The sequence below is a fragment of the Gossypium hirsutum genome, chromosome D12 (assembly GCF_007990345.1).
Source record: "Gossypium hirsutum isolate 1008001.06 chromosome D12, Gossypium_hirsutum_v2.1, whole genome shotgun sequence".
In the NCBI taxonomy this organism is placed as follows: Eukaryota; Viridiplantae; Streptophyta; class Magnoliopsida; order Malvales; family Malvaceae; genus Gossypium; species Gossypium hirsutum.
This window is the reverse complement of record NC_053448.1, coordinates 44,019,215-44,037,658: the sequence shown is the minus strand read 5'-3', so window position 1 is coordinate 44,037,658 and position 18,444 is coordinate 44,019,215. Positions and strand designations below refer to the sequence as shown.

At 33.7% G+C, this 18,444-nt stretch overlaps 2 protein-coding genes across 2 annotated transcripts; one reads left to right on the top strand and one right to left on the bottom strand.

The window, feature by feature from the left end:
* Positions 1 to 357: 357 nt before the first annotated feature.
* On the bottom strand, positions 358 to 1,198 carry LOC107947553 (uncharacterized). The gene has a single exon (XM_016882171.2). It carries the CDS (start codon positions 1,117 to 1,119, stop codon positions 532 to 534), a length of 588 nt encoding a protein of 195 aa, XP_016737660.1. The 5' UTR covers positions 1,120 to 1,198; the 3' UTR covers positions 358 to 531.
* A 13,317-nt stretch (positions 1,199 to 14,515) lies between these two features.
* Positions 14,516 to 15,374, top strand: LOC107946039 (uncharacterized). Its single transcript, XM_016880219.2, has one exon. The coding sequence runs from the start codon at positions 14,764 to 14,766 to the stop codon at positions 15,187 to 15,189; it is 426 nt and encodes a 141-aa protein (XP_016735708.1). The 5' UTR covers positions 14,516 to 14,763; the 3' UTR covers positions 15,190 to 15,374.
* The last annotated feature ends 3,070 nt before the right edge of the window (positions 15,375 to 18,444 follow it).

Sequence of the window (18,444 nt, the reverse complement as noted above, 5' to 3'; positions counted from 1 at the left end):
TTGTGAAAGATTTTGTTGAAAATCGAGATAAAAATATGAATGGTTGGTCAAAACTAGAAATTTTATGGGCCAAAAACAAAATTTCACCATTTATTCATAGACCCCCAAGACCCCTCTAAAATGAAATTGTGATTTCACGTTATCTCTACCTCTTTCAGATAGGTGAATGACAAATCGGATTTTTTCTTCTGAAAAAATTTAAATCTAACTAAAAATACTAAAAATTAGCAGGAAATTTTTGATTTGTCATTTTTCTTATTAAAAGGGGATAGAAATTACGTGGAATCACAATTTCATATAATCATTTCTTTGAAACCAGTATTAATTGAAGTCCATACACATACAGTACAAAGTCACTAAATACTAAATTATATATATATATATATATAAAAAGGAAACATTCAATTCAATTTGATGTTACAAACTATATATATAAAAAGGGTAAAATACAAAACATAGCCCTAACGTGCATGCATGCAAATAAATGCCATTCATTCTTTGTTTTTGTCAACTTTGGCACGTCTTAGCACTTCAAGAATTCAAGGTTTGAAGCCTCATTTGTTCGTAAAATTGAGTTATGAATTCTTCTGCTTTAGCATCAATCTCTTCATCGCCGCCGTCATCGTTGTGCTCATCGCATTTCTCTTTGTCGCTTCCTTCACAAGGCGAATCATACGGGCTGGAATCACTCGATGACACGTCATTGAAAGACGAAATTGGAAATGCTATCGGAGATAACGGCGACAAGATAACTTCCTCCTTTTCTTCTCTATTGGGCATATACTTGGGCTCGAGCATGATCTTAGGAGTGGTGGCCTTCATGGGTGGGGAATGAGATGGGGACAATGGGGTGCTTTGTAAATGCATTGGATGCACCGACCCAACAGCCATCCCTTTCCACTCTACCTTTGAATCCACATCGACCTGAACGGGCTTTGAATCCAGCACCATTTCGGCCACGGGTTTTGTACGCAACAATCTAATAGCCACCTTGAAAAGACTCAGGGAAGGGGAACGTGTTCTTCCCTTTTGCAAGGGCACATCATTTCCACCATCGGGAGCCTTCTTTTTGTCCCTGAACATGGAAATACAAGACATCGATGATGATGTGTTTTCCATTTTACAGAGACAAAAAAGAAAAGAGCCCCGATGTATGGTTTTTTGCTATGCAAATTAAGACTAAAGATCCCTTTGCCAAATTGAGACAATGAAATAGCGATTTATATAATACGATTCGAGGGTATGAAACACAAGTAAAACAAAAGGAAATATTCTTAAAATGACCAACAAATAGTATTTACAACAAAAATGATACTAATTTAGTTACAAAACTCAACAATGACCCCTTTCTTAGATTCCAGTCTGTCAAGTTTTTCTTTATGAATGGGGCACCTGATTTCATTAATGTATATTATAAAACTGTTTAAAAATTCACTTTTATGATATAGAAAATATTTTAATTTAAAAAAATTATAATTTTTTCTTCGTTTTCAAATTTGATGAAAGCTTTATGATTTTCTCAAATAAGAGTTTTTATGATTAAAAGTCGATATTAGTGTGTATTGAAAATTTAAAAACAAATCTTACATGATTTAGTCCATGGCTCTATTATTAATTAATAATGATATTTTGTTTAAATTTAATTATAAAATATAATGTTAATAAAGAAACATGTTTTAATACCAACGACTCCTATGTATAAACACACTCTAATTAATACTCTCTTTTTCAATTAAAATATCAAATTTTTTGGACTTTTAAATTAAATATTTAATTAATTACATTTTACAAAAGAATATATTTTAAAACTCTTTCGTTGAAATTTTTTTATAATATATATATTTTAAAGAATAAAAATATCAAAATCAAAATTGTTTTTATATCTAATAGACTGAGGGGTACATGATTTATTAATTTTCTAACTAGAAGTTAAAATTTTTATGTGATAATGGTGTTCTTTATGTTCATTTTATGATTCATCTCATATTCGAATATGAATTCTCTTCTTAAAAATACGATATAATTTATTACTGCACCCAATAATTATGAGAAATACTTCTCTTTTAATTTCTTAAATATAAAACCTAATCAATGTATATTGATTTACCAACGAATGCATTCAATTTAGTGAGGTTGCAATATAGGAAATATACTTTTATCATTCAATAATAGAATCCAATTAATGAATGAATACCAACATTGCTAAAAAAATATTTTACTATGTAAAATGATAATTAGTGTTTGTTGATTTTAAAGAAATACAATTTTTTTTCTTCCATTTTTTTAAATATTTGTTTACGATGGTTAGAAGAAATGTGGAGATGTATGGAGGAGAAGTATTAAGCTTGAGGGAGGGTACAAGATTCACACGATGTAATATGTGTCGAGAGCCTCATAGCCTAAAGAGTTATTTGTCCCCTTTTTTGGTAAGTAAGAGCCTATATATACATACTCTTAGACAAATGTCTTCTAGGTACCCACGAGATGAGTTAGATGATATTGTTGAGACATGTATTGGTACGTATTCTCTGAACAACATGTCACATCATAAGCTTTCGCAATTTGCATATTGATGAGTCAACAAGTCTTACAAGTGGAAGATGAAGCATAATGAGATTTTTTTCATTGGTGAAGTAATCGCACATGGAATTTACGTGGAATGCAAGTGGAATATGTATACAAGTGTTTGGGGTAAAGCTTGAGGATTTTCTACAAGGTGTTCTTGATGGTGACCAAGATGAGAGGACACAACTTCCTAATTATTTTGTGAGGTCAGATTTTGAGGGGATCTTGAGTTGCTCGCATTTCTTTCATTGGTTTGGTGTTTTCTAAGGCTACTTGGAAATTTTGCTCTTATTATTGTTGTAGTTGTTCCCACATGACTTTCAATTTCACTTAGGAATTAGAATTTTGGTCACGTGTGATTTGATCATTAAAATTTGGATGTGGCTAAATTCTCGATTGTGGTTAGAAATTGCACTAAGGATTTGCCTTAATAGTTTTCTAGAAATAGAGTTTTTCTAATCATATGGGTCTAATGAGCTATAAGGTTGGTTTTTACCAAGAGGATAAGCAATGGTGGTTGGAGGATTTTCTTAGGTTATTAGCTGGTGATTGGAGATAATTTCATCAAAATTCACCATTGAAAGTCTAAAGGCTTCCTAGTGAATAGGTTCCACACTCACTGCACATTTGTTGACGTTGGTTGAGGGAATGTAGAGATGGATGAAAGAGAAGGATTGAGCTTGGGGAAGGGCCTGAGATTCATACAGTGTAATTTGTACTGAGAGCTTAGTCCTAAAGAGTCACCTATCCTTTTCTCCGTTAAGTAAGAGCTTATACATGCATACATACATACATACATACTCTTGATCAAGTGTCTCTTCTAGGTACCTAAGAGATGAGCCATGTGGTCTCGTTGACACATTTATTGGTACATATTCTCTATGCCACGCATCACCTCGCCAAGCCTTCTCAATCTACATGGTGATGAGTGGGTTGGTTTTACAAGTGCCAGATGAGGCATGATAGGGTTTCTGTCATTGGTGAAGTAATGGGCCTTAGAAGGATGGACACTTGATATGGTCTCAGTGAAGTAAGGTAAAACAAGGTAAGGCATATAATAATATTAAATTTGTTGGAAAATTGTTTTTAGAAAATCAGTTTCTGTTGGCACAACTTAATATTGAACTTGTGTTTTGAAGCCAGGGAGATACCCAAATCGTAACTTGGGCTCTAGGATGTACCCAAAATTTTCCTATCAATTCAACTGTTGTCCAAAGTCTTCAACCTTTGTATCGAATGATCTTTTCTATTATTCTAAAACTCTTGAATGCTTAAAAAATGAGCTCTAACTTAAAAAACTGATCACAAAATGAAAACCAAAACTTCTTAAAAGGTATGGTTGACTTCTTCCATGTGGGAGTGCTGAAATTGAAAAATAACTTCTAAATTTAAATTATAATTGCTTAATGAATGTAATTATAATCTCATAAATTCAAAATCATAACTCAAGAAAAAACTAGAATGTATTTAAGTACAAAGAAAATTAACTCAAATAAATTTTTACTAAATTTCGACAAAATTTTCGCTTGATATATAGTCTATATAACTTTTGGCTAATTTACCCATCCCATTTTTAAAAGAATATTTGCAAGAGGTATATTTGAATTCGATGCACATGAAATAATTATTTAAGAAGAATCTGAGTCCTGATAGGATTCCTCACATGCCCCACGGCTAATGGCATGAAGGCGAGTTTTTTACACAAATAGTATAGAAAAAAAAATACTGAAATAGGATGTCAGAAAAAAAATTTACCAAAATAGGTTACTTTTTCATTAGAGCCTATTAGATAGGCGCCAATGAATAAAAAAATAATAATTTTTTTTGAATAAAATATAATTTTATACTTTTCCGGGTTAGTATATAACCCGTATAATACATAGTATTGGCGCCTATCTGGGAGGCGCCAATGGTGGTGCCATACTGAGAGGTGCCAATGCTGTGATTTTTCCCTATAAATACCCCCAACACAGACATAAATTTTACTACAGAAACGGAAGAAATAAGAAGGAAGGAAAAGAAGAAAAAAATTAGGTATTTTGGTTTTTCTTTTTAAATAGAATGTAGAGTCTTGTTAGTAATTTTATTATTTGAAAGTTATTTTGTCATGTTATTAATTTTGTTAGCTTTTGAATGAAAAATTTTGCATTAAAATTTTTATGTAATTTGTTTACATTTTGAAACTGTTTTAAGAAATTTGAAATTCTTTTTTACAGATCTAGTATTGAAAATGGAGAATCAGTTTTTTGTATGCGTTTATTTCGATGGAGAAATTTTGACAACAACTGTGGGATGTATATTTGAATGTCGCAAACAAGTAGCAATAAGATTTGATAGAAATATCTCGTTTGATGATATGAAGGAAAAAATTAGTGAAAAATTTTATAGACGTTGTGGGAGAAGGATATCAAAAGTTTTCTACAAGTTTCCAGTTTCAACAGATCCAATAAAATTTACCGAAATGGAACTTGTAGACGATGAAGACGTGGAGACAATGGTCGCTCTTTATTGTGGGGCTGAGAGTAACAAAAATGCACCGATTCAGTTATTTGCTGAGTTAGCCAGTGTGGAGGCAACTGAAGATCCCACTCCATTAGGTGAAGAAGATGAAGTTGAAGCGCCGTGTATGGTGGTTCCAGTATCGTATATTGATAGTCAATCACCTATACATGGGATAAATATTGATCTTAATGCTGCAGCCGAGACTGATGTGGTTGGTGATGATGTATACTATAGTAGTGATCCTGTTGATTACGAAGTGGATAGTGAGAGTGATCCCAACGCAGACGAGGTCACGAATGATATTGACGATGAAGGCGTGAATGAGGATGGAAACGTTAATGCGTCTTCAGTCGGAAACTAGATTCGTCGTATTGTGATACACAATAATCCTGGGCACACATGTCTCGGATAGACCCTGATGCGGCACAGGCAGCTGAGTTTCCGGAGTACCTTGAAATACCACATGCTTACCGAATGGGCGTATATTCTGATCCAGATGAGTTACGCGTGGGCTAGAGATTTGAAAGTAAAGAAGAATGCATGTTTGCGATTAAGCGGTATAGCATGAATATATCAGTAGATTACAAAGTCATCGAGTCTAAACCAACATTATATATTGGAGAGTGTTGGAGGTCGGCAGAAGGCTGCAATTGGCGGATACGAGCTGTATTTATGCAGAAGTCGCAGATGTGGGAGATACGAAAATTTGTTGGGCCCCACACATGCACTTCAACACGTATGACAGAAGATCATCGAAAACTTGACTCCAAAACTATCTGTACATGCATCATGCCAATGGTGAAAGACATGCCGACCATTAAAGTTTTGGTACTGATTGCTGAAATACAAGCACGATTCTAGTATCGAGTATCATACCGGAAGGCATGGATAGCTAAACAGATGGCAATGGAGCAATTGTACAGAGATTTCGATGCATCGTACAATGAATTACAGGGATGGATAGCCGCCATGAGGGAACACGTGCCGGGGACTGTAATTGAGTTGCAGACACGATCTTATTACGGGCCAAATAACTAACTACAATCGAGAAAAAGAATTTTCCATCGGATGTTCTGGGCTTTTGATCAATGTGTGCGCGCATTTCCCCACTGCAAACCATTTGTGCAAGTAGATGGAACCTGGCCATATGGAAAATACACACAGATCTTACTTCTTGCTGTTGCTCAAGACGGCAATAGGAACGTACTCCCGATAGCATTTGCCATCGTCGATAAGGAGAACATGGAATCGTGTGAGCTCTTTCTTACCAACCTGCGGAGGTATGTGATTAACAATGATAATATTTGCATCATTTCCGATAGAGGGAAATGATTAATTGCAGCCATTAGGCATTCTGGTGTACCGTGGAGATCTGTTTACTGCATTCGGCACATCGCGGCTAACTTCCAGCGAGATTATAAGAATGCAGACTGGAAGAGACAAGTTGTGAGAATGGGTAAAGAATTACCTTATCTTTTAAATATAAGTTTTAATGTTTTAGAGTAATACTGTAACTTAAATTTTTTTAATACATATGCAGCGTACGAGCTAGAGCCACACATTTTTCGCTAAAGAATGGCCCGGCTTGAGAGTGACATGGAGGGTCAAACCAACACATCTTTCCGGCAGTGGCTGGGTACCATGGAGCCGTGGCAATGGGCTCGATGTTTTGACGATGGCTTTCGTTATGGTCAAATGACTACAAACTTAGTGGAGGGGATCAACGCTGTGTTATTAAAAACACGACATCTTCCAATTTCATCTGTCTTCTCGGTAACGTTCTACAGGTTGGCTACCTTGATGCCAAGAATGAGTCAGCAACAAGTGAACCAGATGGAGGCGGGACATGTCTTTGTCGAAGGCATTAGGGATGCAATGGTTGTAAACCATCGAATGGCGAGGTCGATGACAGTAGAAGTATATTCACGACATAATGAAACGTCTCGAGTTACAGAGACCATCAGTTGTCGACCCAGTATACCACCTAGGTCCTACGGAGTTGATCTCCGAAATAGACGGTGCGATTGCAGGAGGTTTCAAACACTTCATTTTCCATGTGCACACGTCGTGGCAGCTTGTGCTAAAGTTGGGCTCAATGTAGAACAATTTATCGATGAAGTGTACACCATCGAACGCACGTTGCGTGTATGGGAAAACGAGTTCCCCATGCTTCCTGACCTATCTACTTGAGAGGTACCTCCGACGACCTTCGAGCTAGTCCCAGACATAAGGTTGCGTAGAAACCTGAAAGGTCGTCCGCAATCATCCAGAATCCATAACGAAATGGACATTAGGGAGAAATCTGACGGGAATTTGTGTGGCGTATGCAGATTACCCGGTCATAATCGGAGTAAATGCCCTCTCCGAAACTATAATGTTGGACAATCGTCTCAATCGGGTAGAAATTGATATGTACTTCATTACATAAATATGGTTTGAATCACAAAAATGTCTACAATTTGTTGAAGTTATGGAGACATCTTTAAACCATTATAATTTTATTTAGATAAGAACTATCATTACATAAATATGAGGTTGTTTATTACAAAACCCCTAAAATTGATGGTTTGATGGTGTGGTTCTAGGGGTATATTTTTGTAGAGCTCGACACTCACGTTGTGGGCAATTACGGTTATCAACATTCTCCTCAACAGTATGTTAGGGTGTGTGAAACATAGATGAATAATCATATGTCTCAAATGCCATCGATGAACTTGATCTTGGAGGAGAGAAGTATGACGGTGGATATTGGCCGGAAGGAGCGGAGTACTGAGGTGGATACGAGGCCACGAAATAGTCATCGCCCCCTAGAATGTAGTTCTGGCTCTGGCTCTGGCTCTGGCCTGGCTCTGGTGCATGATGCAGATCTCGAAGGGGTTGCGTAATTCATGTCGTATGCGGAGGGACTACAATCGACCGCCCACCAAACAGAAATGGTTTCCCTGTCTCACAGTACCACTGTATATACTCTAACGAGGGCTACAAATCCGGAGCACGATCCATCTGAGGTACCCTCCCGAACCGGTTGTTTTATACCGTAATATATTCTTCGTGCACTTCTTCCCAATTATATCCATACCTCCCATTCTTGCTCATCCCATGGATCTCCCCCAATTGTACTGGCAGTGTCGGGATATACTGTATGCAACCGAACTGCCGGAGTACTCGATTGCCATGATACCACTCCACTACGTTAAAATTGATAATGGGTGCGCTAATGCACCATAGGTTTGAGTGGACGTGGGCAGATGATGGCATAACTACCATAATTTTTGGAGCAGAATACGACATCCAAATGAACTGCACAGTTAATAACGTTATTATATTAACGCGGGTCGAGTGAGATAAAATAATAAAATTAAGTTTATATTCGAAAAACTTACCCCCTCTCCAGCATGATTCTCAATCATTAGACGATATATCGAAACCGTCGGTGACCTCCCGATACCCGGATTAGTACTCCACCTACGAAAACAAATTGTTAGAATAATATAATATAAAAAAGTCAACTAATTATTATAATGAGTAAAAATTCATCACCTATTAACGAGTAGAAATACATATGATTGATGACTAATGGATGCCAAGAATGGCATCCGGTAAAGTGCCCACGACTGCAGCAGTATGAGGCATCCGCCTATGTCAACCGCAGAAGGATTTGTTGTCCGACAAAGTTCGCGATACAGCATGGCTAAAACTGCGGACCCCCAACTGTATGAACGAGTGTTATGCAAATTGGATAATAAGGGTAAGTACATCAGGTGGACCTTACTGCCATTTGCATCCGGCATGAGTACACCCCCTATAAGGTGTATAATGTAAGCTCGAACAGCCTGCATCACCTCCCATTCATTAGCAGTACTTGGCAAATGCTCAAAATTGGCATGTAGCCATGAAAATCTCAAACTGGTAAATTTCCCCTGACTTGGCGAGCGTCCAAGTAATTCATTGCAAAGGGTAGCCGGCCTAGAGATTGAACTTACGCCCGTGACCGCATTCCCGTCTATGGGAAGCCCGAGTTGTACTGCAACATCCTCTAGAGTGATGGTACACTCTCTGCACGGCAAATGAAATGTGTGGGTCTCCGGACGCCATCGCTAGACTAAAGCGGAAATCAAGTCGTATCGCAGATCAAAAGTTTGAATCAATGCCACTGATCCGAACCCGGCTAACTCTAAGTATGGTATTAGGCGTTCATCTGGCTGAAACCCTACACTATTAACACGGCCCCTCAATGCGCGGTACGGACCCTGACATTATTAAATTAGCAAAATAGTTAATACAATATAATTTAATTAAACAAATAACATGAATATCAAAAATAAATTTTATTACCATCTCATTAATAGTACTTGATATGTGATTATTATTATTATTAATTAGAGAACCCATTTCCTGCAAATCTGCAATAAAAAAAATGAATTCAGTTAATTTGTTTCAAAAAATCAATAATTACTGTTAAATAAATACAAAATCAAATAAAATTTAATTATATAAAAGTTACATTATATGAAAATTAAATGAGTTAACAACAACTATATGATTAAAAAAGTCAGTTATAATTAAACTTTTAATAAAATAATTTTTAATTTTTTTTATAAACTTTATATGTTAAACTCACCAAATACTAAACTAAACACAACAACTTATAGCTTAATCCTAAATTACTAATAAATTAAATTTTAAATAATTACAAACACAAAAATTTATAACATAATCCCAAATTACTAACAAATTAATTATAAAATAATTACAATATTCATACAAAAAATTACAATATTACAATATATCCCCACATTACAATATTCATACAAAATTACAATATTAAAATATTCATACAAAATTATAATATTACAATATTCATACAAAACGAATATAATATTCATACAAAATTACAATATTCATACAAAAAATTACTAATTCAAAACTAGAAATACACATTTAATTATAAAATAATTACAATATTCATACAACATTACAATATTCATAAAAAATTATAATATTCATACAAAAAAGTTAAAATATTCATACAAAATTCTAATCTAAACTATAAACACTAAATATAGATAATTTATAATTAATAATTAATAACAAAAAATTCACAATATCTTCTAAAATATATCCTAAAAAATTCACAAACTATAACCTTTTTAAATTATAAACAAAATTATTTTTTAAAAAAATACATTACTTTTTTCTTTCTTTCTTCTTCTTCTCCTTCTCTTCTTCTCCTTTCTCTCTTTTTTTTTTCTCTACCGTGTGGCGTTGGGACCATTTACATTTACTTATAGGCAAAAGAAAAAATGCATGAAGACAACACATGCAGCAGCATGCAGGGGCTGTAGCGGTGGGCAGAGGGCCACCATTGGCGCCTCTCTATGAGGCTCCTTCATTGGCGCCTGTCAAGTAGGCGCCACCTGACCCGACCCGACCCGACATTATTTTGACCCGTATTTTTTTAAAAAAAATATTAAAAAAAGTATAAAATTATATTTTATTCAAAAAATTATTATTATTTTATTCATTGGCACCTATCTAATAGGCTCCAATGAAAAAGTAACCTATTTTGGTAAAAAAAATTTCTGACATCTTATTTCAGTATTTTTTTTCTATACTATTTGTGTAAAAAACCCCCCATGAAGGCATTAATTCCATTGTGTGCCACGACACCCTAGCCTTATTTGGCTAGATGGGTTGGTCCAAGTTCAATTTAATTATATGTGATGGCTTGATGGTTAAGGGTGTCCACCACTCCAGGTGTGATCTAGGTTCGAGTTGCGTTTGTTGTTCGGACTCAACTCTTATTAATGTCTTTCACGAAGATCTGCAGCATTTAACAAGCTTATCAGTGTTTATCAGAACTCAACTCGATTTCTCTCTTTATATAAACATAAAATAAAGCTAATATATTTATTTATCATGATCTCATAAAAGAAGCTTAAATGTCAACCTATAATTCATTTATGGAGGAAAAAATTTGGCAATTATATGAAAACATTGTTGCAGTACAATAACTAAGAAGTGATACCACAAATCTGATGAACTAAAGCAGTAGCAAATTATCAATAATTAAACCACCTCAGAGGCCAAGGATGATTGCTTGTAAGTCTAAGCTAACTTTATCTCATTGTGCTGCAGCTATCATCTTTCATCAAAATAACAGTCACTAATTCCATTAATCCTATGTCATAAAGTTTGCAGAAATAACAAAACTATAATCCATTTGATACTCTTTAATTCTAGAAGTTCCTCAATGCACTGAAAATCAACCCGTGCGCATTTCCATGGGAAAAGTTACAACTAAAACTAAGCTTAGACAACTTCAGTGGCAATCTAGATGCACTCGAACCGCTGTTGATCCCAACCCAAAACAATTCACAGGGTACCTACTACCTAGCATTGGCCACACTCGTTTCACCCCGTTGGAACAACTTGACGCCCTACAACAGCAGTCTTCGCCTCAGTAGAGTCAAGGGAATGAATCAACGACACAAGAAACTGTTGCACACCAGATGGGGGCGACGAACAGCCCGCCTGCTGCCAAACCGCTTGGGCAAACGGACACCAAAGCAAGAAATGATACAACGAATCCAAACCCCCACAACGAGGACAAGAAACGTCGATATCAACTCCTTTTTCAGCAAGTCTACCCCTCGTCGGAACATAAGATTTAAGACACCGCTACGCAAAATCCTTAACCTTGGCGGGTACATGGCTATACCAAAGACGCAACCAAGGACCATCTTCCCTATACTAAGCAAGATTAGTGTATAAATCAACTAACTGGCACCCCAATTTAACAGAATAAATACCATTAGGAGAGACGCCCCACTAAACCAATTGGAACCTGAACTACACAATCGGAATATTTATCACACTTGATGGAACTCAAACTCGTTTATGTCGTATTCTACTTTGATATTGAACGATAACTTTTAGTCATGTCCTGGTATAACAAATTACATGTTTACTATAACTTTGGATCCAGTTATAAAATTGCTATAATGTAGACGAAACTCCCTTTCAGCTTATGCCAACAAAACATTTGGAACTAGAAAATGAGACAGACAACCAAAGTTTCCAACCATTTTTAATAAATCTATAACTTATTCTTAAATTAAATGGGAGGACTAAGTTGAAATAATTAAAATCGATGGGGTCCAGGTTGAAATTTTAGTGTTGTTTTAATATTCTCCCCACACCCCCAACATAATTATCACATAATATAATTTTAATTAGAAGAAGAAACATTCGCCCATGAACTCAGCACCACTCTTGTATAAATTTTAAAAAATGTAATAAAATCGTATATTATTTCTGGCATTCATCGGTTTTTGATGTATCCGACAAGCTGTAATGTGGGACCCGCACCCAACAGTTTGAAACATGTGGGAACCTACAGTTTAACTAAACCACAGAAATGGCCCGCAGCCAATTTCACACCTTTTTAGGTGCCTTTTCATCAAAAAGTTGTTGAAAACTGAAACAGTAAAGTATTACAGTTATTTAAATATAAAAATAGATTTTTATCCCCCAATTTTGAGAAATTCATAAAATTAGAAACTTATTGCTTCAAGAGAGATGGGATTGAGGGCCCAGACTTTTATCTTCGTTCATGAAGAAATAGATATCCGCAACTAGTTTTGATTTGTTAAACTTAATTTGTTGTTTCATGTGAAAATGTTGATAAGTTTCAGAGGAAGATTCATAAACTTAGGATGAGTACAACTTGCAGGAGCATTCAGTTCAAACGTTTGAAATTTGTGTTCCAAATAAGTTAAGGTCTGTCCCTTTCTTTCTTTATTATCAATGATCCTAGTGGTTGAGCTTTGGATTCTTCAATTTCTTTAATTTGGCTACGGAAAGCGTTTACCTTGCCCCAAATATTTCATCTTCAATTCCATCATTTTCTCACTTTAATCCCTCAACTTTTGTCCATTCTAATTTCAGGACTTGACAATTTTTTTCATTTCAATTTCTATTAAGATATAATCAAAATTTATCATCTCATTTTAATAGAATCCAAATTCAGGGTCTGTAAAAATTTTCTAAAAACCGAAACTAATGTGGATATAAAAACTTTAGAGATCAAATGGAAAAAAGTTATCAAATTTAAGGGCTAAATGTCAATTTATCCTAAATAAAAACCCAACAAAAGGCCTGTCCTGCCAACGACTCCCAAAAGTAGGGCCTACACTTCAATCATTTGCCTCGCTCTTTCTTTCTTTCTTTTTACTAATACATATTATTTTTAAAACTATTAAGTGTTGAATCATTATTTTCGTCTTGACTATAATACCCTTTCACTTGGAGATTTAGGGTTTAGGTTGAGTAAAAGTAGTAGGTTTAGATAAAAAAAAATTACATCTGTTTTTAACTTTATAATATTTTATATTATATTTTTTTATATATTATGTAATTTATAACACAAAAAAATCTCTACTAAATATATAATACTACTATAATATAAACATTAAACTATATATAAAATTTTAATAAATAAAAATAAAATTATTAAATATTAAATTAAAATAATATGGGTAGACCTAATATGGGTTTAGGTTAGCCTTTTGTAAATACGGATGGGCTTGGACAAAATTTTAGGTTGAATGGAACTTAAGCAAGCATAAAATATATTAATATCATGCTTAAACCTGACCATAACTTGGCTTGACCCAACTGATAAACACCTCTAATTTTACAGTTTATTATATATCTCTTTTATGGCTTTATCAGTAAATTAGTGGGAAAAATCTTAAAAGTATACACGAACTTTAATTTCATGCAATTATACACGTGAAACTCTAATTGTGGTTCAAATGTATCTTGAAACTTTAATTTTGATTTAATCATACACATTCAAAGAAATAAATACATCAATTTATTTTTATATTGGATCAATATAAATATTTATGCATGCAATATATAAACATAAAATGATGTTATCTCAATAATTGTGTTAATAGTTTACAAGAATTGGAGCAAATCAAAATTTCAAGTATAAAATTATACAAAATCAAAACTCAGATATAGTTTTGATATTTATACCTAAATTCAAAAATATTTTTATTTTAATATTAAAATCAATTACTTTCATGGATAAAGAAATCATAGGTTAGGAATTTATTTAGCTACAAAAATAACATAAGGACTTGTTTAAACAAAAAGTAGTAGTTTAAGGAGTTTTTAAATATATTAACCAAAATTAAATTTAAAAAAAAAACTCCGAAAAGAAATATTTTCTGCCGCTCCTACCTACAGTAAGAGAAGGTCATGTTTGGAAATAAAGCGGGGAGAGCTCGATTTGGGTCGCGTACAACCGTGTTTCCCACCGCCCATTGGTCCACATTTTCTCACGAAACAAACAAATATTTTCTTTTTTTCTCTCTTACCGCGTACCCAAACGCTCCATCATTGCATTCAATTAACATATAAATACCCAAACTCCACTCATCAAAACACAAGAAAATCTCAAACTACAATTCCAACAAAAAGTCTTACTATTTCAGTAACCAGACCAGAGCAATTAATTGATTTTCCCAGTTTTTTTGTTTTTTGTTTTTTCTCCTACTGCAAATGAAACTAACCAAAATGCCTAAGAAAAACGGTACTGATGTTGGTTGAAGAGCATGGAGTTTCCTTCGTTTAGCACTGTTATGGGCAAGAAAAGGCGGTGTCTTCAAACGGCGACTCACCATGGTCGACCTCCGATTGGTGATACCCAAGTTTCTAAAAAGTTCAACAGCCGCTTCTCGTCATGACCGTCTTCATTACAAGGAACGTGAGTTTTCTTTCGACGAGACACCCATTTTTCACTTTAAGGTCCACCGTTTTGCTTCCATGCGCTTCCTTCTTCCTTGCATTAGTCCCACCGAGGCCGTAGATTTTGACGATCATGAAATTTATAGCTGTGGTAGTGGCAGCAATAGCAACAATAGTTATACAACATGTTCTGATATTGTTGAAGAAGGGGAAGAGATGGGATATGAAGGTTGTGATGAGAAAAGTCCATATCCATTAGAGGAAGAAGGGATTGATTTGAAGGCAGCGAAGTTTATAGCCAAGTTTTATGAGCAAATTAAGTTACAAAGACAAATTTCTGATTTGGAATATAATGATTAAGAGAGGAGCTAGTTGAACAATCCTTGGGGATTTTCACTTTTCTTTTCAACTTCATTATATTTTTCACCAGTTTCTTGCAGCTTTTACACTGTTTTTTTGCAAGACTGCGGCTTTTTGTTATTTTTGTAACCAGGATTCGAGTGTTTATGATATATAATAGAATTAATACATTACATTTTGGTTGATTGATTTTTTTTAATGTAAAATTTTGTTGTTAGGAATAATTATTAACCATGCAGTTAAGCTGCATTATTGTTTCAAGAGAAATGGTATAATCGAATTTATTAAGAAAGACAACTATAAACTCTAATAGAATAAGATGGACATAAAAAAATTGATATTACTTAAAAACAACGAGTTTTTTTATAAAAATTATTCAAAATTTTTTATTAATTATAAAAATAACTCACTTTTTTATTATGTATATAAATAATCTGAAATGAATAGTGAAAATTGGTGGAGTTAAAAAATTGATGCCACCCACTTTCTACGTCAGCGAACCATTGGGTTGCTAGAATTAAAAAAAATTATTATTTTTTTAATTTTATTAAGTTAGAGGATGAAGGGGAGGAAGATCAAGATTGATTTTTATGTTTTTGTGTTTCTATTTATTTAGAAAATTTTATAATTTGAAGGTATGTTTTATTTAACGATAATTCGGTGGAACTCCAACACCGACAAATTTAATGGTCCTTTTTGGGAGTGTAGATTTGATTCCTTAATTTCATATGCAATGACAATTTCAAGTAAAAATAGGGGACTCCGTTGCCAATGATTTATTCAGTAACGGGTTCAAATTAGTTATGTAAGTCTTTCCGTTGGTTGTGGTAGGATGATAACGAGTTCAAATTGGTTATGCAGCCAATGGGAGGATTATTTGGGATTCTCTAGGTCATCGGGATGTTTAAAGGTCCATTGGAATCCCAAATCAAATTGCACGAGTGAGATTATCAATATTAGCAACGTCTGAGTTGCAAAATATTAGCACCGAAAAACTTGCTTGGTCGACTTGCTCGTGTTGCGATTAAACATGATATTTTTTAAATTTGTAAGACACAATGTTGTTAATCTTGAACAAATCCGAAATCATCGTTTAATTATATTTTATTAGCATTGAGAAAGTTACTCGCATTGTCGTTAAAATTGGTCGTTTATGTTCCTTTTTAATTTTTATGTTTCAAAATTCAACATTTTTTTAAATGTAGGAAAATGCAAATCATGTACTAAAATAAATTTTGTGAAATTATTTTGGAATATTGCCAATGTAAAATAATATTTTGTAAAATATAATTTCTGAATTATGTAATCTAATAGTTATTTGAAATGTTGGCAATGTAAAATAATTTTCTTTTAAATTATTTCTGTAATGTGAATTAATCATTTGCTAAGGGGCGTAACTAAACAATAGAAATATAAGGGTGGAACTAAAAAGGATAAAGAAAAAAAGTATGGGAAAAATTAGGAAAAAAAAGGAAAGTGGAGGGGGAGTTGGCTAAAAAAAGATGAATGAAAAATGGTATTTACTGTTATAGAAATAATAATAAAACAATAATAATAAGGTGGATGAAAAATACGGAGAATTTTCATTATTTAATTTTCACTTACAATGTGCTTTATTTATAAGCTCATTTACATTCAATCAATAAATGTAAATTAGGTCTTCTTAATTACTTCATTTAAACATCTCATAGTCATAAATGAAGTAGAGAGTTTTATCTCATTACTTTAATAAATGTTTAAAGGGGTTATAGACATCCACTGTTTATGTATTTACAACACTCCCCCTTAGGTGTCTTTTAAATAAAAATGTGTCTCATTAAAACCTTTATTAGAAAAAACCTTATGAGATAAAAACTTAATGAAGAAAAAAGAGTACACGATCTCCTATTACAAGTTGTCTCGTTAAAAACTTTTATCAGGAAAGTCCAATAGGAAAAAAACATTGATTAAAGGAAAAGAGTGCAACGTATTTTTTACTCCCTCTAATGATAATATCACATTACATCTTTCAGTTGATGCATTCCAATCATATGTAGTAGTCTTTCAAACGTTGAAGTTGCCAATACCTTGGAAAAAGGATATGCTAAATTATCACTAGAACAAATTTGTTGAACTTCTATGTCACCTCTTTTCTCAAGATCATGAGTGAAGAATAATTTTGGTGAAATATGTTTCGTTCTATCACCTTTGATGTAACCACCCTTCAATTGAGCTATACATGTTGCATTATCTTCGTATAAGATAGTTGGCATCTTTTCCTGTAAAGGCAAATTACATATCTTCTGGATATGTTTGGTTAATAACCTTAGCCAAACACACTCTTGGCTTGCCTCATGCATTGCAATTATTTCAGCATGATTTGAAGAGGCAACAACTAATGTCTTCTTTATTGAACGTCATGATATGGCAGTACCTCCACATGTAAATAAATATCCTATTTGAGATCGACCTTTATATGGATCCGATAAATATCCAACATCTACATAACCGACTAATAGGGATTTTAAATCATTTGAATAAAATAACCCCATATCAATGGTCCCTTTGAGATATCTAAATACATGTTTAATTCATTTCCAATGTCTACGTGTTGGAGAATAACTAAATATTGCTAATAAGTTTATAGCGAAAGCTATATCAGGTCTTATGTTGTTTGCAAGATACATCAATGCCCCTATGACACTTAGATATGATACTTTAGGACTAAGAAACGCTTCATCATTCTTGCAAGGACCAAATTGATATTTATTCACATCTAACAATCGCACAACTATCGGGGTACTCAATATCCATTAAAAATTTCTTTAAGATCTTTTCCGTATAAGTTGACTGATGGACATGAATTCCATCTTTTAAATGCTCAATCTATAGGCCAAGACAAAACTTTGTTTTTCCAAAAGCTTTTATATCAAATTCTTTATTTAAATAATTTATTGCATTTTGAAGCTCTTCAGAAGTTCCAATAATATTTAGATCATCAACATAAATAACAATTATCACAAAGTCTGTTCCAAACCTTTTTATAAAACCACATGAACAAATTGGATCTTTTTTATAACCTTCTTTTAACAAATATTCACTGAGACGATTATACCACATACGTCTAGATTGTTTTAATCCATATAAACTTTTTTTAATCTGATTGAGCAATTTTCCCGAGAAACTCTATATCCTTCAAGGATTTTAAATCCTTCTAGGATTTTCATATAAATTTTACTATCAAATGTACCATACAAATAGGCTGTAACAATATCC

Coding starts and splice junctions, on each gene's coding strand:
- LOC107947553 (XM_016882171.2), bottom strand. CDS start 1,119: ATGGAAAACACATCATCATCGATGTCTTGTATTTCCATGTTCAGGGAC.
- LOC107946039 (XM_016880219.2), top strand. CDS start 14,764: ATGGTCGACCTCCGATTGGTGATACCCAAGTTTCTAAAAAGTTCAACA.